The 21,741-nt window shown below is 45.3% G+C and overlaps 1 protein-coding gene across 3 annotated transcripts in view; it reads right to left on the bottom strand.

Annotated features, from left to right (window-relative positions):
* Nucleotides 1-19,253, bottom strand: part of LOC122544083 (E3 ubiquitin-protein ligase ZFP91-like) — a 71,293-nt gene extending 52,040 nt beyond the window's left edge. The window contains exons 1-2 of one of the 3 annotated variants that reach the window (XM_043683094.1): nucleotides 18,683-19,253; nucleotides 9,064-9,428 (exon numbers count right to left, since the gene is read on the bottom strand). In XM_043683094.1, coding sequence (XP_043539029.1) covers nucleotides 9,064-9,428; nucleotides 18,683-19,138 — 821 coding nt within the window. In that variant the 5' untranslated portion in view covers nucleotides 19,139-19,253. The remainder of the gene's footprint in view (nucleotides 1-9,063; nucleotides 9,429-18,682) is intronic. The other 2 variants (XM_043683093.1, XM_043683095.1) reach the window with 2 other exon arrangements.
* Between the last annotated feature and the right edge of the window lie 2,488 nt (nucleotides 19,254-21,741).

The following is a 21,741-nucleotide window of genomic DNA, read 5'->3' as shown; positions in this document are numbered from 1 at the left end:
CTCCTTTTCCACCTATCCACTCCACCCTCTCCTCCCTGACCTATCCACCTTCATCTCCTCCCCCACTCACCCACTGTACTCTATGCTACTCTCTTTCCACCTCCACCTAGCTTATCTCTCCACGCTTCAGGCTCTCTGCCTTTATTCCTGATGAAGGGCTTTTGCCCGAAACGTTGATTGTGCTGAAGCTCCTCGGATGCTGCCTGAACTGCTGTGCTCTTCCAGCACCATTGATCCAGATGTCCCTATCTATGTCTGAGCTTTTGTCCCACAAACTACAGAGTTGTGCCACAACGCAGCCTTTCCTTATGAATATAACGAGTGAACCAAATCAGATGAAGATGAACACTTTTGACTGAAGCTGCTTGTCTTTTCGCCTTATTTTTACTGCAGTGCTAGACTCCAACGTTTATTTGTAAAGCCTGCTTTTTCATTGAGGTATTTTAAAAAATTATTCATCACTATTCAAGACTGGATGTACAAGGAATGTAGAGTTTTGACCTGATCCATTCTTAGGAAAATCACTTAGCTGCCTATCTTGCCACACATCGTAAAGAACATGTGGCAGTTTTGTCTTATATCTTGACCAGGACTATGCCTCATGTTTACAGGTGCCTGGTACAGTTGCTGACATGCTCTCCTGCACTTTTTGTTGAAGCAGGGTTGACCCATGAGCTTGGTGATACTGCTCAAGTGGATTACATACTAAGCCATGAGGTGACAGACTGTGGTTAAATAAAATTCTACTGACCACCCATAGTACCTCATGACGCAGCACCTCAAATTGTTAGCATGAAACATATATACATTTAAGAGTTTGGAACCAGTGGCATGCGCCTTTTGCCCGAATGTGAAGGGGTTTCAAAATTAGCTCATCATGCTTTCTGGTGCCGTACTTTTTTTTTGTCAAATTCAAAAATTGAGACACCCTGGAGTGCAACAAGGTTTTGGCTTTGTTGGGAGTTTTCACAATCGAACAAAATAAAATGAAGTGCTTTAGGTTTTCAGTAAAAGGATCAGTTTTGTTTGGCTCAGGTTAAACTCTCAGCTCCCAAAGCCTTTTGGTTTCAATTTCCAGACATTTTGGTGGGCATTAGTTGTGTAAAACAGTTTCGTCTGAAGAAACAATGGTTCAGAAATGTTGAGAAATAGGCTGTCTCAGTGTAAGGAGTTCAATTTGAAAAATCTAAACAAGATGTGTTTAGTTCTTGATGTTTGATTCCCTCTCCCTGTTACTGATGCAGTCTAGCAGCTAAGTCCTTTGGGACTCCTTCGATTTGGTCAACAGCGTTGCTGAACCACTTTTAGTGACTGAGATTCTTTCCCTTGGTGTTCATTCTGTGGCCTTGCCTCCCCACCCAACCTACCCACAGCGCTTCCTTGAAGTGAGGATGAACACAGAGAAGCACCATTTTTAGCATGAGAATTCATTGGCCCCAGAGTCAATGTGGATGATTCCCAGGGCAGGCAGAGCATTCACCGCTGTGCCACCACCACTGGACTGATCATGCCCAGGGACGGTGATGGTGTTGCTTGGGACTTGGTAAGATATGACTCTGTGGGAATGACTGTGTCGGGCACTTGCTTGACCGATCTGTGGGTCTGCTACTACAATTTTGGTGAAAGTCCCCACATGTCAGCAAGGATGACCTTGCAGAGGCAACAGGACAACACGCACCACAGTAGTTTTGTTTGGCAGACTTTGTTGATGCTGGGCAGTCCATCTGGTTTCACTCCTTTAATCATCCTTGCAGCACTTAGACACAATTGACTGGCTTGTTCGACCATTTCAAAGTCAATTAAATTGCTATAAATCAGGAATCATATGTTGGCTAGATCAGATAAAGACATCATGGAAATATATATGGCAATGCACACGACTCTTCGGTGGCCTCATAGTTCAAGGATAATTGGGGATGGGCAACACAGCAGCAATACCCATATCCCAAAGAAAGAATAATAAAAAAGAACACTGGAAAGTACTCCACTACTGCGATAACAGAATAACACAAAAAATGTACAATACATGAAAAAATCAACAAGGTTCCTTATACTGCTTCAGCACAACTTGCTAACATGGCATATTTCTTTATCATTCCCATGGTGAACAAACAGATAGTTAGTGTCTCTAGGCATAGCATCATTTATTGCCCATTCCACATTGCTCCAAACAAGGAGGGGGTGAGCTGCAGCCACCTCGAACAGGAATCAACCCACAATGCAGGGAAGGAGGGAGCTCCAGGTCTTTGATCCAGCACAATTCAAATAGCAGTCTTAAAAGGAATAAAGGGCTTTAAAATGTGAGTGCAAGAGCTCCAGGTCAATGGGTAATGAGATTTTATCTCTCCACCCTTCAGGGTCTCTGCCTGTATTCCCGATGAAGGGCTTTTGCCCGAAACGTCGATTTTACTACTCCTCGGATGCTGCCTGAACTGCTCTGCTTTTCCAGCACCACTCTCATCTAGACAATGGGAAATGAAGATGATCAGGAACGCAATAGAGGCCAGAAGTCAAGGCATGGCACAAACAGTTCGCAGGACTGGAGAGGATTACAAACAGGGGTTTGAATATAAGGAAGAGTATTTTATTAACAAAATTGCATCCAATAAATATCGCTGAACGAAGGAACGGGAATTAGGGAACAGGAGGCAAAGATTTGATTAGGCTCAAGATTGGCCTGAAAAACTATCAAGGGTGAACTGACAAGTGGCAAATAATATTGTGTTACCCAGGTACCGAGCAATGACCATCTCCATCAAATCACTGACCCCTTACATTAAATGGCACTTTTAAAAAAATTAATTCACCAGATGAGAGAATCAATGGGTTCGACAGTGTTTATTATCCATTCCTTAATGCCCAGTGGGTTACGAGTCACCCAAATCGCTGTGGGTCTGGAGTATATATAGGCCAGACCAGGTGAGGATGACAGCTTTCTTCCCTAAAGGATGTTAGTGAACCAGATGATTTTCTTTTCCCAACAAATGACTTTCTTTTCCCAACAAATGACACTTGTTTCATGGTCATCACTGGTCTCTTAAAGACAGATTGTTATTGAATTCAAACTTCACCACCTGCCATGGGGTGAGATTTGAACCCTGGTCGCCAGATCAATACCCGTGTCTCGAGGTTAACAGTCTAATAATAATTATTACAAGACCATTGCCTCACTATCATTTAATCACTCACTAACCACATCACAGGGGTTGACCAGAAACAAAACTAAATTCACTATATAACTACAAGAGCAAGTCACAGGCTAGAAATCTTGCAGAAAGAACCTTATCTCTGTTCCCATCTACAAGGCGCAAGAACAGCAATATGGTGGAATATGTCCCAATTTCCTGTATGAGTGCAGCTCCAACAACACAAGAAGCTTGACACCATCCAGGACAAAGCAGCTCACTTGAATGACACAGACAATCACTCCCTCCACCAGTGACACTCAATAGCAGCAATGGGTGCCATCTCCAAGTTGCATGGCAGGAATTGAGAGGTTTCTGAAACAACCTCCAAACCCACAATCACCACCACCACCATCTAGGAGGACATTGAAATATTCCAGATTGCCCTTCCTACGGGCCCTCCACACCTACAACTGAACAGCAGCACTTAAAACAGTCATCTCACCGTGCATTCACCAGTGCAGTTAGGGATGGGTAATAAACACTGGCACAGCCAGCAAAGACATCATCCCACGAATGATAACAAAGTGGGATGAAAGGTGATAAGAACCATAAACATTTCTCAAAAACACCACGCAAAAGTGAGGGGCTCCATGCTTACGCATTCAAAAGTAAAGTGCTTTGGGACCGCCAAAGGTCAAGAAAATGCTTTAAGAGTCATACAGACCCTTTGGTCCAACTCGTCCCTGCCAATCAGGTTTCCCAGACTAAACTAGTCCAAATTGCCTGGGCCTGGCTCACATCCCTATGTGCATACCTGACAAATGTCTTCAATTTTTTAAAAACTATACCTGCATCAAACATTTGCTCTGGCAGTTCATCTCACACATGAACCATCCTCGTCCCTTCAAAAGCCCTCTTAAATCTTTCTCCTCTCACCTTAAAATTTTGACCTCTGGTCTTGAACTCCCCTACCATAGGTAAACAACCATTGCTGTTCACCTTATCTATGCACTTCATGATTTTGCAGACCTTTATAAGGTCATCCCTCAACCCTGTTGCTCCAGTAAAAAGAACTCCCAGCCTATCTAGCCTCTCCTCAGAGCTCAAACCCTCCAGTCCCTGTAATATCCTTTTCTGCACCGTGTAATCAACTACAAGGGCAAGCAGAACCTGTGCACAGTACTCCAAAAGTGGCCTAACCAACATCCTGTACAATCACAGCATGACATCCCAAGTCCTATACTTAATGGTCTGAGCAGTGAAAGCAAGCACACCAAGTGCATTCTTTACTACCCTGTCTACCTGTGAAGGAACGTTCAAGGAACTCTATGCCGAGGGGTTGAGGTGCCTTTGTTCGACAATTCTGTTCATGGCCCGAGCATCAACTGTGTAAGTCCGACCGTCATTCACCATACCAAAATGCAACATCTCGCATTTACCTTAATTAAACTTAATCTCAATTAAAATCAATGGGCCAATCCTGGACCCATTGGTCCAATTGATCAAGATCCCTTTGTAGTCTGAGATAACCTTCTTCACCAATTTTGGTGTCACCCACAAACTGGTAATTATGCCTCCTGCATTCTCATTCAAACAGTTTATATAAATGACAAACAATAGCGGACCCAGTACCAATCCCTGCAGAATACATCTGGTTACAGACCCCCAGTCCAAAAATCAACCTTCCACCGAAACCTTTTGATTCGTATCATCAAGTCAATTTTGAATACAATTGGCAAAGTCTCCCTGAACTCAGTGTGATGTAACTTTGCTCACCAGTCTACCATGCGAAATGTTGCCAATGGTTTTACCTTGCTAAAGTTCAAACAGACAAGGTCTACCACTTTGCCCTCATCTATCTTACTGGTCACATTCTCAAAACATTCAATCAAGTTTGTGAGACACGATTTCTCATGCACAATGCCATGCTCAATATCCCTAATTAGTCCTTGCCTCTCCAAATACACGTTAATCCTGTCTCTCAGAATCCCCTCCAAAAACTTACCCACCACTGACTTCAGACTCACTAGTTTACAGTTCCCAGGCTTTTGCTTTTTAACAGGAGATAAATTAGCATCACCTTGGCTACTGAAGAGCAGCCACATATTTCTGAAAGTCAAAAAGTGATTGATTCTTCGAATAGAGGAATATATTGAAAAAAAAAACTCCAATGAATGTGTGCACACAGCTACTGAAAAACAGAAATCGCGGTCATGATTACTGGCCATTACCTAAAGGATGATGGCATCACTGACAGAAATATAGAAATGTTGAAGAATGAAGGAAGAGTATGCCATTCATCCCAGCTCCTTCATTCAGTATAATCAGACGGATCCACTGTCCCAATGCTGTACTACTATTTTCACCTCACATTTTGATATTATCATGAGAGACTCCTGGAAAAGGGGTGCACAGCTGTAACATTTGATCACACAATCAGGGTACATGGTCTTCTAAGATGAGGATGCCAAACTTCAGGTTTGATATCAAGTTCCCTCTACAAGGTCTATCAAGCACAGATATTGTGTGGGGTTGACTCCAAATGAATCTAAACCTACAAACACAAAAAAAACCCCACAGGTGCAGGAAAAGGTCATAAAGCCACTCAAGGTCCTCCATCCTTCAATAGAGTAAGGTAGATATCTTACATATACTCCACTTTCCTGCCTAATCTTCAAATCTCTTGATTCCCCTGCAAGTCCAAAGATCCATGAGTCTCAGTCTTGAAAATACTTGACAACTGAGCAAAGATCATCTGGGGTGAAAATTTGGAGATTCAAAACTCTCAGATACAGCGTAGCAAAGTAATGCACCCTCTACATTGTCTCAACCAAACACTTGTAGGGGCAGGAAAAACATGGGGTCAGATGGAGACTTTGCTCTCTTTTGCACTACTGGGACTTACACTCCAAATTAGGCACAACAAATTGAACACAGAAATACTATCCCAAAAGCCTTCACAGAGGTGCTTTGTTTCACGAAAATGAGGGTTTGGTGCAATGGCAAAGGGCTTTAAGGAGATAAGAAGGAGTACAGTGTACTAGCTTTTTTTTATTCCAAAGGAAAGATATACTTACCGTAAAAGATTCACTTGATGTATTTGGAAAGGCAAGGACTGATTTGGGATAGTCAACATGGCTTTGTGTATGGGAAATCATATCTCACAAATTTGATTGAGTTTTTTGAAGAAGTAACAAAGAGGATTGATGAGGACAGAGCGATAGATGTGATCTTTATGGACATGGTAAGGCATTCGACAAGGTTCCCCATGGGAGACTGATTAGCAAGGTTAGATCTCATGAAATACAGGGAGAATTAGTCATTTGGATACAGAACTGGCTCAAAGGTAGAAGATAGAGGGTGGTGGTGGAGGGTTGTTTTTCAGACTGGAGACCTGTGAATAGTGGAGTGCCACAAGGATCGGTGCTAGGTCCACTACTTTATATCATTTACATCAATGATTTGGATGTGAGCATAAGAGGTACAGTTAGTACGTTTGCAGATGACACCAAAATTGGAGGTGTAGTGGACAGCGAAGAAGGTTACCTCAGATTACAACAGGATCTTGACCAGATGGGCCAGTGGGCTGAGAAGTGGCAGATGGAGTTGAGTTTAATTAAACGAGAGGTGATATATTTTGGGAATGCAAATCTTAGCAGGACTTATACACTTAATGGTAAGGTCCCAGGGAGTGTTGCTGAACAAAGAGACCTTGGAGTGCAGGTTCATAGCTCCTTGAAAGTGGACTCGCAGGTAGATAGGATAGTGAAGGCGGCGTTTGGTATGCTTTCCTTTATTGGTCAGAGTATTGAGTACAGACTTTGGGAGGTCATGTTGCAGCTGTACAGGACATTGGTTAGGCCACTGTTGGAATATTGCGTGCAATTCTGGTCTCCTTCCTTTCGGAAAGATGTTGTGAAACTTGAAAGGGCTCCGAAAAGATTTGCAAGGATATTGCCAGGGTTGGAGGATTTGAGCTATAGGGAGAGGCTGAACAGGCTGGGGCTGTTTTCCCTGGAGCGTCGGAGGCTGAGGGGTGACCTTATAGAGGTTTACAAAATTATGAGAGGCATGGATAGGGTAAATAGACAAAGTCTTTTCCCTGGGGTCGGGGAGTCCAGAACTAGAGGGCACAGGTTTAGGGTGAGATGGGAAAGATATAAAAGAGACCTAAGGGGCAACTGTTTCACACGGAGGATGGTACGTGCATGGAATAAGCTGCCAGAGGAAGTGGTGGAGGCTGGTACAATTCCAACATTGAAGAGGCATTTGGATGGGTATATGAATAAGAAGGGTTTGGAGAGATATGGGCTGGGACTCGGTGGGACTAGATTGAGCTGGGATATCTGGTCGGCATGGACGGGTTGGACCGAAGGGTCTGTTTCCATGCGGTCCATCTCTATGACTGATTCCTGGAAGGAGTGCTCTGTCCTATGAGGAGAGGTCAGTTAGAATGGGTCCATATTCACTAATGGTTTGGGAGGCTGAGCAGCTACCTTGTTGAAAAGTAGAAAGTAATGGAATGTTGCAAAGGTAGTTGCTGCTTAAGTTTGTTTCTCTCGAGCTAAGATTTACAGAGCCCCAGCTTAACAAACTGCCTATCGGGACCGAGGTAATGAGAAACTTCTACACACTGATGTCATGGCTGCTTGGTCATAGACTGTAACCAGCACTGAGATCATCACTATTGTTATTACAATAAGTCATCTGAAGTGGGGTCAGGACTGCATACCATGTTTCCCCATTGGCATTGCTTTCTTTGGAGAGAAGGTGGCTGACTGGAGATTTGATAAAGGATTTTCAAAATGATGGATAGAATAGATGAGCTGTTCCTGCTTATAGAGGAGACAAGAATGGGAGGGGGCATAGATTTGGAGCAGCCCATAAACCTAGGGAGGACGATGAGGGGGGAAAAACAATACAAGCAGTGCATTCTAGATTTCAAGCACACAGGTCCACCAAGTGCAAAAGTAAACGTTTCACGTGTCACTGATGAGTCATTGGCCAATAACCTCAAATTACAGCCTTCACACCAACAAGAATAAGTTGATCTTGGGCGACTCTGTCCAAACCCTTCAATTCTGACTGTTTCCAGCAAAGTTTGCTTCAACAATCTCCATGTAAAGTAGCCCTGACTTCTCAACCCTCTCCATTTGGAACTAAAACTTGGATTTGCACTTGTATTGTCAACTTGACATATTTTTGTACTCATCTTTTTTCTGCTTCATAAGTTCTTGCTGTCTCAGTGCTCTGTACTTGGCTGCTCCATCTTGGGCACATGAACCATTTCCTCATTAAAAAACAGCCAATTGTTCTTTTTTGCACAATTTTGCTTGTGACAGCTTTCCCTCCAAATGTAGAATTTGGCCTACCTCCAATGTGGTTATTTTAGACAACGTTGGAAACATTAGGTTAGCGCTGATCACTGATCCCCCAAAGTTCCCTCACACCTGATCGACCGGATTCAGAGCATTCCCAACCAACCAGAATCCTTCCTCCGTCAGCCAGAATAGGCACATCAAAAATAGTCTCCCAAATACGTACAATAAATACTTTCTAACACGATTTGCCCCTTTCCACATTCAGAAAACTGAAGTCGTCCGTTATCACTAAACTGTAGTTTCTGCATCTCTTCAGAGTTTCCCTGCAGATCTGATCCTGAATATCTTTCCCACCAGTTGAGGCTGAGTACCCTCATGCTGCTCAGGTGTGCATGGCAAAGGATAGTGCTCCTTCTGGTTTGTTTGATAGTCAATCCCTCTTCGAAACAGTCATTTCCATGAGTCTGAAAGGAACACTCATGCCTTCATCATCAATCTCTCCACCTTTGGGTACACTTCCCCAACTCCCCCAAACATCAGTCATCCCTTTCCAAAGCACAGAAGGCCCTGGACACCGGGTGACTCACCCACCTCCACACGTGCTCTCCACTCACCGGATCTCCACCGGCTCCTCGCCTTCTTCAGGATGGCCTGTGCTCAGCTCCGCCCCACCGAACGTGAACGAGATGCAGCTCCGCCGGCGGGGATATTCCGACTTGCGCCTACGCTGGGCTGGGGAGGAACCCGGTCTATCGCGGGGCAGGCTCTGCAATGTTGTTGGTGGGTGCTGCTCCTGGCCTCGCACACCGGCCACCGACACCAGCACCTTCCCTGACTCGTCTGCGTCCGGGCCCCAGGCCTCCACACGCTGCCACACCAGCCCGCTGGCCTGCCTGTCGGTACGGTCCCACTCAACTTCCTGGCACAGCACGGCCTCCTCTACCCGCTGCCGTTGTTCATCTATGATCAGGATCCTCCGCTTCTCACCAAATGTGTGTGTGAGAGAGAGACAGAGAGAGAGAGAGACAGAGAGAGAGACAGAGAGAGAGAGAGAGAGAGAGACAGAGAGAGAGACAGAGACAGAGACAGAGAGAGAGAGAGAGAGAGAGACACAGAGAGAGAGAGAGGAAGGGGAGAGAGATACACAACGTTAGTATTTGAATGGGAACCACATTAACACATCAAAAACCAGTGGTCTCATCAGCAAAACAAGTCACTGTGACTGGTGCATCCTGAACTACAGTCAATGGGAGTGCTATCCATCTATGTCTATTCAGAATCTCAATGGAGTCTGGACACTGAGTCAATACTCAAGATTACACGCACTATTCTTTTTCCTGACTCTCTCCTGGATGTGCCTGCCATTGAGCCAACATCTGCTGCCCTTCCTTGAGGGACTGGCTGGGTGATTTTATTTTTTGCAAAGAAATTAAGAGCCAACCACAACAGTGGATCTCCGGACACAGGTCGATTAGACTTAGGAAGGATGGCAGATACCCCTCCTTGAAGAGGACAAGAATGAACCAGATCCTTTAAATTGATTATGACCGTCATAATGTCAAGCAGGGATGGGCAACAAATCCTAGACAAACCAGCAAAGTCCACAACTCATGAACAAGCGAATAAATAATTAAAATAAAAAAAAACAGAAGTTGCCTTGGTCACCATTACCTAGAAATTCTAAGTTAAAAATCACACAACACCAGGTTATAGTCCAACAGGTTTTACTGGAAGCACACTAGCTTTCGGAGCGTTGCTCCGAAAGCTAGTGTGCTTCCAATAAAACCTGCTGGACTATAACCTGGTGTTGTGTGATTTTTAACTTTGTACACCCCAGTCCAACACCGGCATCTCAGAATCTAGAAATTCTAGACTTTAATGGAATGAATTTCAATATCATTAACACCATGAAGGAATGCATCCACATTCAGAAAGGCCTGACCTTTGGATCAACAAATCAGCATCAAGGGATCCCATTCCATTATTTCGAGTCATCGGGAAGTTAATCCAGTACTCCTTGTCAATGCGAATCTTCAGACCATTACCAAGAATTCAGTTATCTTTTATCATTAGCAGGCTGGTGGGGCGCTCCTCTACACAAACTGGTTGTCCCGTCTGTAACGAACCCTCAAAGTCAATACCCACACATTATGCCACTCTGCTACCTCAACTTCCACAGTTCTACATACTCGAATTCTTTTCAGGATGTGTGAGAGACTCAATCAAGCGCATGGTCTCGTAGAAGTGGTAAATTCAAACAACAGTTTGCTGAAAGCCTATGAGTGACCCAGACACTGCACAACAGCCGCAGGACCCACCATACGGCAGTCTATCCTCATGGATCAGACATTCACACTGCATAATGATGCCCTCTTCACGGCTGAGACCTACAATGTTCTGACAGTCCATCAGTTTTACACATTTGAGTCCACAGTGGTATTTTGCACTGGACTAATAATCCAGAGATCTGGCTAATGTATTGGTTGGCATGGGTTTAATCTCACCATGACAGCTGGCGCTATTTAATTAGTTATAACCGGGAATCGATAGCATCTGTAATAGAATCTGCAAAGCTGTACATTTCGAAAACCCAGTGGGTTGATTTATGTTCCTTTGGGGAAGGAAATCTGCCATGCTTGCATGGTCTGGTGTAATGTGACTCCAGACTTCCAATGAAGTGCTTGTATCTGAACAGCCCTCAGTTTACTACAGAGGGAAAGCAGGAGGGCAAAAAGGGGACATGCTTTGGCAAATAGAATTAAAGAGAATCCGAAGGGCTTTTACAAATACAATTAAGGACAAAAGGGTAACGAGGGAGAGAATAGGGCCCCTGAAAGATCAGCAAGGCAACCTTTGTGTGGAGCCACAGAAAATGGGGGACGATAGTATTTTGCACCAATGTTAACTGTGGAAAAGATCATGGAAGATATAGAATGTAGAGAAATAAATGTTGACATCTTGAAAAATGTCCATATTACAGAGGAGGAAGTGCTGGATGTCTTGGAACGGTTAAAGATGGATAAATCCCCAGGGCCTGATCAGGTGTACCCGAGAACTCTGTGGGAAGCTAGGGAAGTGATTGCTGGGCCTTTTGCTGAGATATTTGTATCATCGATAAGCACAGGTGATGTACAGAAAGACTGGAGGTTGGCTAACATGGTGCCACTGTTTAAGAAGGGTGGTAAGGACAAGCCAGTGAACTACAGACCAGTGAGCCTGACATCGGTGGTGGTCAAGTTGTTGGAGGGAATCCTGAGGGATAGGATGTACATGTATTTGGAAAGGCAAGGACTTATTAGCAATAGTCAGCATGGATTTGTGCATGGGAAATCATGTCTCACAAACTTGATTGAATTTTTTGAAGTAACAAAGTGGACTGATGAAGGCAGAGCAGTAGATGTGATCTATATAGATTTCTGTAAGGCATTTGTCAAGGTTCCCTATGCGAGACTGGTTAGCAAGGTTAGATATCACAGAATATAGGGAAAACTAGCCATTTGGATACAGAACTGGCTCAAACGTAGATGACAGAGGCTGGTGGTGGAGGGTTGTTTTTCAGACTCGAGGCTTGTGACCAGTGGAGTGCCACAACGATCAGTGCAGGGTCCACGACTTTTGGCCATTTATATAAATGATTTGGATGTGAGCATAAGAGGTAGAGTTAGTAAGTTTGCAGATAACACCAAAGTTGGAGGTCTAGTGGACAGTGAAGAAGGTTAGCTCAGATTGCAATGGGATCTTGACCAGATGGGCCAATGGGTTGAGAAATGGCAAATGGAGTTTAATTTAGATAAATGCGAGGTGCTGCATTTTGGGAAAGCAAATCTTAGCAGGATTTATACACTTAATGCTAAGGTCCTAGGGAGTGTTGCGGTACAAAGAGACCTTAGAGTGCAGGTTCATAGCTCCTTGAAAGTGGAGTCGCGGGTAGATATGATGGTGAAGGTGGCGTTTGGTATGCTTTCCTTTCTTGGTCAGAGTATTGAGTTCAGGAGTACGGAGGTCATGTTGCGGCTGTATAGGACATTGGTTAGGCCACTGTTGGAATATTGCGTGCAATTCTGGTCTTCTTCCTTTCGGAAAGATGTTGTGAAACTTGAAAGGGTTCAGAAAAGATTTACAAGGATGTTGCCAGGGTTGGAGAATTTGAGCTATCTGGAGAGGTTGAATAGGCTCTGGTTGTTTTCTCTGGAACGGAGGCGACTGTGGGGTGGCGTTGTAGAGGTTTACAAAATTATGAGGGGCATGAATAGGATAAATAGACAAAGTCTTTTCCCTGGGGTGGGGGAAGTCCAGAACTAGAGGGCATCGGTTTAGGGTGAGAGGGAAAGATATAAAAGAGACCCAAGGGGCAACCTTTTCACACAGAGGGTAGTACGTGTATGGAATGAGCTGCCAGAGGATGTGGTGGGACTAGATTGGGTTGGGCTATTTGATCGGCATGGACGGCTTGGACCGAAGGGCCTGTTTCCGTGCTGTACACCTCTATGACTCAATGACTCTAAATGTCCTCGTAAACCATGCAAAGTCAATCAGAATTGGGCAACCGACGCCAATCTCATCAGCGACATCTGTATTTCAAGGAAGAATTCTGTAAAGTTTCTCTGCTGTCCCAAGACACACATACTGTATGACAGTACACTCTCACAGCTTGAAACGCTCACAATGCACTCCCCCATAACCATAAACACAGCCCAGGACCTCTCAATGTATGAAATGCACGAAGACTTGGTCCTTGCAGCCTACACACACTCATCGCAGCCCAGTGGCCAACAGAACTCAAAAACAGAGCCCTCATTTCGACCCTGATGCTCACAGAGTACAACAGCTCCTTAAAAGTCCCACAGTCTTTAAACAATAGCCAGAAACCCCTGCACTGTAACCCAAAACAGCCCGAGAAACTCATGAAGCACGAAAGCCTCATGACACAACCCCTGTGACCATCACACTGGACGACAAACCCCTCCAATCACAGCCTCAGGACCTCTGTGCTGCACACCAGCATGAATCTCTGCCCCTGGATTCTCACACTTTTGATTCCTTCCTCCATATTATTGATCTTGTCTCACCTCTTGAAACTATCAATGCTTTGTTACTGAACTACTGACAGTATTCGACCAGATACAGGTCACATGAAATACTTTCATAAAACGTCGCTGCAGTTTCATCAGACTGCGAAATACGAAAAAGCTGATGAAACGTCAGGTGATGTCTCAAAAGGTACAGAATGACAAGAGGCAATAAAAGCCCAGAGTAGGGCAGGGTTGTGGTTCTCCCACGTATTATGGCCTCAGAGCAGCTACAAGACACATTACAGGAGGATGAAGTCTGAGCAAATACAAATATGAACAAAAGTGGTTAGTTACAATCCAGGCAATGGGGACAAAGGTGTGCTTTTCTGATTGAGGGATGGGGCTAGATATAAAGTAGACTAAGCTATACCATCGTGCAATATCTTCAGCATTGAAACAGGCCCATGCTTGTCCAGAAACAACTCCTGTAAGCCACTCCCTACTCCCACCAACAAATCTTTTCATTGTTTTCTCTCCTCGAAATCACATCAACCATCTGCACATCCCTGGACACAATGGGGCAATTTAGCATGGCTAATCCACTTAACCTGCACATCTTTGGACTATGAGAAGAAACTGGAGAACCTGGTGGAAACCTACAAAGACACAGAGAGAACATATAAACTCCACACAGATGGTCACCCAAGGTGGGAATCAAACCCAGATCCCTGGCAATGAGTGTAGAGGTAGCAGATTTCAATCAACGCTATTGGAAGTAAACATGTAATAGTGGATATTTTCACTGCAACTTTGACTCCAAGATGGGAAGGTGCTGACAGTTCATTTGGTTGGGCAGCCAGAAAAGGTCAACAGGATGGGTCTCAATGCCCGTTTGGTCAACGTGAACTTGGGGCCTGCCTCTTTCCTCAGCACATGGTGAAGGTTATAACTGATGTTTGCATGAACAAACAAGAGATGCAATGCATTGCTTGAAGAGGGCTTACAACCAACAAGGTCACAGGAATTTTAAAAAACTTCACAAAAATGTAAATTGCAGCATGACAGAGAATGAGCAAGGAAGTGGAGTGAATAATTCTTACAATAACCTGGCACAGGCTGAATGGTCTTCTCCTGAGATTGCGTTCCTTACTTTGCGACTGGCACACGTACTGTAATTTATATACAGATCACTGTACTGATGATCAAGAGTACAATGATGGCACAGTAACTGACTGCCTTGCCTTTCGGTAGAGGATATGCCTGGGCAATTTTGCACACTGTAAAGTAGATGCACTGCTTGGCTAGTAGCACAGCAAGAACTGGAGCACACATCTTCAGTGCTATTGGCAGTATGCTGTCAGAGTCACTGGCATGTGCAGTAGAAAAAGCTTTCAATAACGGCCAATTAATGTGGCTGTGCCTTTTTTTATTTATCCTATTTTTCTAATCAGCCTATGCAGAAATGTTATTCCTGTACATACCTCTGGAGCATGAGAGACTTGAACCCAGACCTCCTGGTCCAACGGTTAACTAGTGGCTCCTGCTCTGATATCTAGCCTTTCTTGATATCACACAGTCAATCAACTCAGCTAGAGACTGTCATGTGAAATGCTAGGGCCCTCTGCAGAAGGCCAAATTGGATTCAGAATCTGGGATCACAGTCTCAGCAAACATCGTAGACTGTTTCGAAGCGAGACAAGGAAACACTTTTCTTTAGGTTACAGCGTGGTCAATCTGTGGAAATCATTACCACAGAAGGTTGTGGAGGTGAAGTCAAAATACATTCAAAAATAATTTGGTAAATTTTTAAATATTAAAAGCATGAAGAGGCACGGAGAGTAAAAGGGAATATGGCATTGAGACAGAGGATCCACTGTCATCATAATGAATGCACAGCAGGCTTGAAAAGCCAAGTCATCTATTGCCGGTTTCAGTGAACTTCTGGTTTAAGATTATTGCAAATGCTTCAGCCTTCTCTTTTGCACTGATTTGCTAGACTCATATTTGAAGGATATTTGTAGAGCCGCATACTCCACTGAGTTGTTTGAGAGAGTAAGTGTTAACATCACATCCCTCCTCAACCCAGTATGCACACTGTGGGTAACAGGTAAGCTTAATTCCTCATGCCACTCATGCAGAGTAAAACAGACAGTATTAACACCCATGCCCCTCAGATTAAATCTCACCAAGTCCCCAGTCCTGCAGAAAGTCACTGACAGAATTACTCAGTCTCTTATTCGTAATCTCACCATATTTCCCTCATTCTGTGTATGTCACATGTGCCCCACACAAAGCATGACATCATTAACCACCATATCCCTCACACAGACTGACAGTAATAAGCCCTGCACTTTTCACACTGAGGATAACAATATCAATCATCCCAAGGGCCCTCACATGGAGAAACAGATAGTATTCATCCCAAGTGGAGTATAACTAACATTAATCCCTGATATCCATCATATTGAGGGGAACAGATAGTATGAAACCCTTACAATCTCTCAGAGGATAACCAACAGCATTAATCTCTGCTGTCCTCAGACTAATTCCCCCATCTGCCAGACACCGAGGGTGACTTACATATCACACTTGCAGAGAGTAATACAGAGAGTAGATGACAGTATTAAGCACAATGACAGCATCCAAGAGTATTAATCTCAGTACACCTCAGAGCAAACGTAACTGACAATACAAATTACCCCTCAACTTCCCTTTCATTACAAGTAAAAGATGGCATTATTCCTCTAAGACCCTAACAAAGATACACAGAATATTAAATCCCACCCTATCCCTCACACTGTTGACAGCAATAAAGCATTTATGTGTTTGTCTCCAAATATAAGAGAGAACATTACTCCAACATGGAATCGCAAAATACAGAAGAGACTCTCTCGTCCTTGGGACTGTACCATCAGAAATACACCAGTACTTACACGAGTCCTACTTTCTTTCACTAGGCTCATGTTATGACAATTCAAGTGCTCATCCAAGATCTTTTTAAAGATTGTGAGGTTTCTTCTGTTGCTTTTAAGTAATGGACAGTATTAATTAACTCATCCTTCAGACTAAACAGACTGTATTAGTCTGATGCCATTCAGAACACGCGACAGTATTATTTAGCACATCACATCCTGAGAATAAGACAGTATTAATTGCCAAGATCCCAATTGCAACTAAGATTTAATCACCCTCAGTTCCGTATCCTAATCTTCCCATTTTCTTCATGCTGAAGTAACAGTGTTATTCACCCCAATACCCCACGAATAGTAACACTAATAATTCCCCATAATTTCTGTAACACTGAATGACTTATTAACCATCCCAGATACCTCACATTGAGAAAAACAGACAGTATTAATTTCTAAGATCCATGAAGTCTGAAACACTGTTCATACACACACAACTCTTATGCTGAAAGTGAAAGGCAGTACTCACACCCACGTTTCTCACAGTGACAGACAATATTAACCCTCCCATATCAATCATACAGTGAGAAATGGGCAGTACTAATCTTGCATCCCTCACAATGTGAGAGATTATTAATCCAGGTATCTCACAATAAGAATAATGGATAGTATTAATCCCCAGGTCCCTCACAAACTGACAAAATTACATCACCCAGCCCCTCATTCTGAGACTAAAGGATAATATTATCCACCCTCAGAGAAATAGCATTAATATTCTGATAGTCAACACGGAGTAAAGCAGACAGTACTAATCAGCTAACGTACCACATGCTGAGAGAAACATTCAATCTCATGCCTGTCACTTGCAATGAAAAACAGTTTTAATCTAGACTGATGTCACACTGTGGGTAGTGTTAGGAATACTCACCATGTCACTCAGAGTAGGAGTGACAGTACTAATCTCCATATCACTGAAATGGATTAACAGACAGTATTAATCGACCTGTTACACCAGGAAGACAAATGTTCATCCTTTCGTCTCTCATCTGAAGAGTGTTAATAAAAACCCTTTGCCCTTTGCACAGTAACTCAATATAAATCCTGTGTCTCTCACACCTAGTAATAACCCTTACCTAATTTTCACACCAATAATGAGACAGTATTAATTCATGTATCTCAGAGTAACAGACAGCATCAATTCCCCCAAGTCCCTTACACTGGGTGTAACAGACAGTACTAACACCTCCACGTCCCTCACCAAGTGTAACAGGTAGTATTAACCCCCATGTGCCTCACACACAGAGAAACAGACAGCATCAGTTTCCTACATCAGCCCCATCATGCCCTGGCGGTAATAATCTGACAGTATCACTTGCCCTGATGTTAATAATCTAACAGTATCACCTCCCCTGCAGTAATAAGGGTCAATGGGCTGAGAAGTGGCAGACGGAGTTTAATTCAGATAAATGTGAGGTGCTGCATTTTCGGAAAGCAAATCTTAATGGTAAGGTCCCAGGGAGTGTTGCTGAACAAAGAAACCTTGGAGTGCATGTTCATAGTTCCTTGAAAGTGGAGTCGCGGGTAGGTAGGATAGTGAAGGTGACATTTGGTATGTTTTCCTTTATTGGTCAGAGTATTGAGTACAGGAGTTGGGAGGTCATGTTGCGGCTGTACAGGACATTGGCAAGGCTACGGTTGGAATATTGTGTGCAATTCTGGTCTCCTTCCTATCAGAAAGATGTTGTGAAACTTGAAAAGGTTCAGAAAAGATTTACAAGGATGCTACCAGGGTTGGAGGATTTGAGCTACAGGGAGAGGCTGAACAGGCTGGGCCTGTTTTCCCTGGAGCATCAGAGGCTGATGGGTGACCTTATAGAGGTTTACAAAATTATGAGGGGCATGGATAGGATAAATAGGCAAAGTCCCATCCCTGGAGTCGGGGAGTCCAGAACTAGGAGGGCACAGGTTTAGGGTGAGAGGGGAAAGATATAAGAGAGACCAAAGGGGCAACGTTTTCACACAGAGGGTGGTACGTGTATGGAGTGAGCAGCGAGAGGATGTGGTGGAGGCTGGTAGGATTGCAACATTTAAGAGGTATTTGGGTGGGTATAGGAATAGGAAGGGTTTGGAGGGGTATGGGCCGGGTGCTGGCGGGTGGGACTAGATTGGGTAGGGGATAACTGGGGCAGCATGGACGGGATGGACCGAAGGGTCTGTTTCCGCGCTGTAACATTCTCTATGACCTGACAGTGTCACCTGCTCCGATACTGCCCGGACAGTGATAACCAGTAATAATCCTGGTGACTGCCGCTGACCTGCTGCTGCTCTCTGCCCGAGGCCTCGCTCTGCTCCTGGCCCGCCGGGTAAAGCGAGCAGTCCGTCTGTCCGGCGGCAAGGCCCGTTTCCTCAGGCTCGGCCTCCACCTTCACCATGCCGCCGCCTCCTCCTCCTCCGTCCTCCTCCTCCTCCGCTTCTTCCCCGTCCTCCTCCTCCTGCTGCTGCTGCTGCTGCTCCTCCAGCCCCAGCTCCTGTTTGACGGTGCAGGGTGCGGCCAGGCCTAGCTCCGCGCGGCCTTGTGTTTCAGGCTCGTGTCGCCCCCTGAGCCTGCTCCTCCCCCGGTGTCTCTCCTCCTCCTCTTCTTCCTCCTCCTCCTCCTCCTGTCCTTCACCTTCAGGCTGCTGCTGCTGCTGCCGCCGCCGCTCCTCACCCCCGGGACCCGGGCCCGCCCGATGACAATGAACCGAGGCCCCGCTCCGGTTCTCCGCCGCCATGTTGCTCACACTCTCCGGGGAGGGGAGGGGGGAATACGTCACTGCGCGCGTCCCCGAGCGCGCGCGGGGACGTACGGCGCGTGCGCGTGCACTCGCCCTCGCTGGTTCCTCCCAACAAAAGGGTTCGCCTCCGACAAACGACGCAAGCGTCGCGGTGCATCCGGTGACGGGCACCTCCTGTCCCCGCCCCCTTTTCCCCTACCCGGGGAGTGACCAACTGCGCATGTGTCGTCGGACCCCAAGGGCGGAGGGAGCGTCATTGACCCCGCCCCGATATCCTATCAAGTCCCTCCTGCGGGCTTGGTGAACGGCGCATGGGAGGAGGCGCGCTGCTGATGGACAGCTTCTTTCCCCGCCCCCCTTCCTCCCAACGAAAATCACTTGAAGGCCAGCCCCCGGAAGCATCATCCCGTCAAACAGCGCGCGCGTCCCGGCCTGACGCTGATGGACACATTCCTTCCCCGCCCCGTTTGTCTGTGAGCCCCGCCCCTGCGCGTCATTGCGCGCGCCCTTCAACAAACAACGCATGCGTCGGGGCCAGACGATGATTGACACTGACTGTCCCTGCCCCCTTTCCACTGAAGCCCCACATCGGGAGGGACAGTCACAGTGGAGCAAGTGACAGCAAATAGTCCAAGAGTCACACATTCTGAAAGCGGCACGGTAGCTCAGTGACTAGCACTCCTGCCTCACAGCACCAGGACCCATGTGGAGTTTGCACAGTCTCCCTGTGTCTGCGTGTGTGTCCTCCCACAGTCCAAAGATGTGCAGGCTAGGTGAATTGGTCATGTGAAATTGCCAATGGTGTTAGGTGCATTAGTTAGGGGAATGGGTTACACTTCGGAGGGTCAGCGACTAGTTGGGCCGAAGAGCCTGCATCCACACTGTAGGAAATCTAATCAAATGCCTAAAGTCACAGTCACCGAGCCAGAGTCAGTGTCACAGAGACAGAGTCACATTGAGAGTCAGACGGTCACAGAATCAGAAATTCGTAGACCCAGAGATGCACAGAGTTTGAGAGTCAACTAGTCAGAGAGTCACTGAGTGACAGAGTCATAAAGAGTCAGAGAGGCACAAATTTACAGACTAAGACAGTCGCAAAGTCTGTGAGTCACAAAGTAACAGAGTCACAAAGTTAGAGGCTCAAAGTCACAGAGGCAAAGTCACAGCTACAGAATCTGAGAGTTACTGAGTCATAGAGTCTCATTCACAGAGTGACTGACTCGGGAGTCAGAGTGTCACAGAATCTAAGAGTCACAGTCACAGAGTGAGTCTGAAAGCCACAGTGTCTCAGGGTCATAGAATCACAGAGCCTGAGTTGCAAAGTCAGTGACTGAGTCACAGATTCAAGCAGTCATTGAGTGACACTGTCATAGAGTCACAGAGTTTGAGAGTGACAGTCACAGAACCTGAGATTCAAAGAGTCTGAGAGTCAAAGAATCAAACAGTTAAAGAGTCACAGAGTCAGAGACTCACAGATTAAGAGAGTCACAGAGTCACAAGTTCACAGAATAAGCCAGTCACTGAGAAAGACCCAGTTACAGTCAGAGGGTCACAGAGTAACAGACTCAGAGATCCACAGACTCAGAGACTGGCATACCCTAAGAGTCAGAGTCACAGTTTCTGACAGTCAAACAGTCACAGAGTCACAGAGTCTGAGAGTCATACAGTCACAAAGTCACAGTGTCTGAGAGTCATACAGTCACAGAGTCTGAGAGTCATACAGTCTCAGAGTCTGAGTCATACAGTCACAGAGGCACAGTGTCTGAGATTCACAGAGTCACAGTGTCTGAGAGTCATACAGTCACAGAGTCACAGTGTCTGAGAGTCATACAGTCACAGAGTCTCAGTGTCTGAGAGTCATACAGTCACAGAGTCTGAGAGTCATACAGTCACAGAGTCTGAGAGTCATATAGTCAGAGAGGCACAGTGTCTGAGATTCACACAGTCACAGAGTCACAGTGTCTGAGAGTCATACAGTCACAGAGTCTGAGAGTCATACAGTCACAGAGTCACAGTCTGAGAGTCATACAGTCACAGAGTCACAGTGTATGAGAGTCATACGGTCACAGAATCACAGTGTCTGAGAGTCATACAGTCACAGAGTCACAGAGTCTGAGGTTCACAGAGTCACAGAGTCTGAGAGTCATACAGTCACAGAGGCACAGTGTCTGAGGTTCACAGAGTCACAGAGTCTGAGAGTCATACAGTCACAGAGTCACAGTCTGAGAGTCACACAGTCACAGAGTCACAGAGTCTGAGAGTCATACAGTCACAGAGTCACAGTGTCTGAGAGTCATACAGTCACAGAGTCACAGAGTCTGAGAGTCATACAGTCACAGTGTCTGAAAGTCATACGGTCACAGAGACACAGTGTCTGAAAGTCGTACAGTCACAGAGTCACAGTGTCTGAAAGTCATACGGTCACAGAGTTACAGAGTGTGAGAGTCATACGGTCACAGAGTCACAGTGTCTGAAAGTCATACGGTCACAGAGTTACAAAGTGTGAGAGTCATACAGTCACAGAGGCACAGTGTCTGAGAGTCATACAGTCACAGAGTCACAGTGTCTGAGAGTCATACATTCACAGAGTCACAGAGTCT

Source organism: Chiloscyllium plagiosum, chromosome 46 (assembly GCF_004010195.1).
Source record: "Chiloscyllium plagiosum isolate BGI_BamShark_2017 chromosome 46, ASM401019v2, whole genome shotgun sequence".
Lineage (NCBI taxonomy): Eukaryota > Metazoa > Chordata > Chondrichthyes > Orectolobiformes > Hemiscylliidae > Chiloscyllium > Chiloscyllium plagiosum.
Note: the sequence above shows the minus strand (reverse complement) of the source record. Positions and strands in the feature narration are given on the sequence as shown.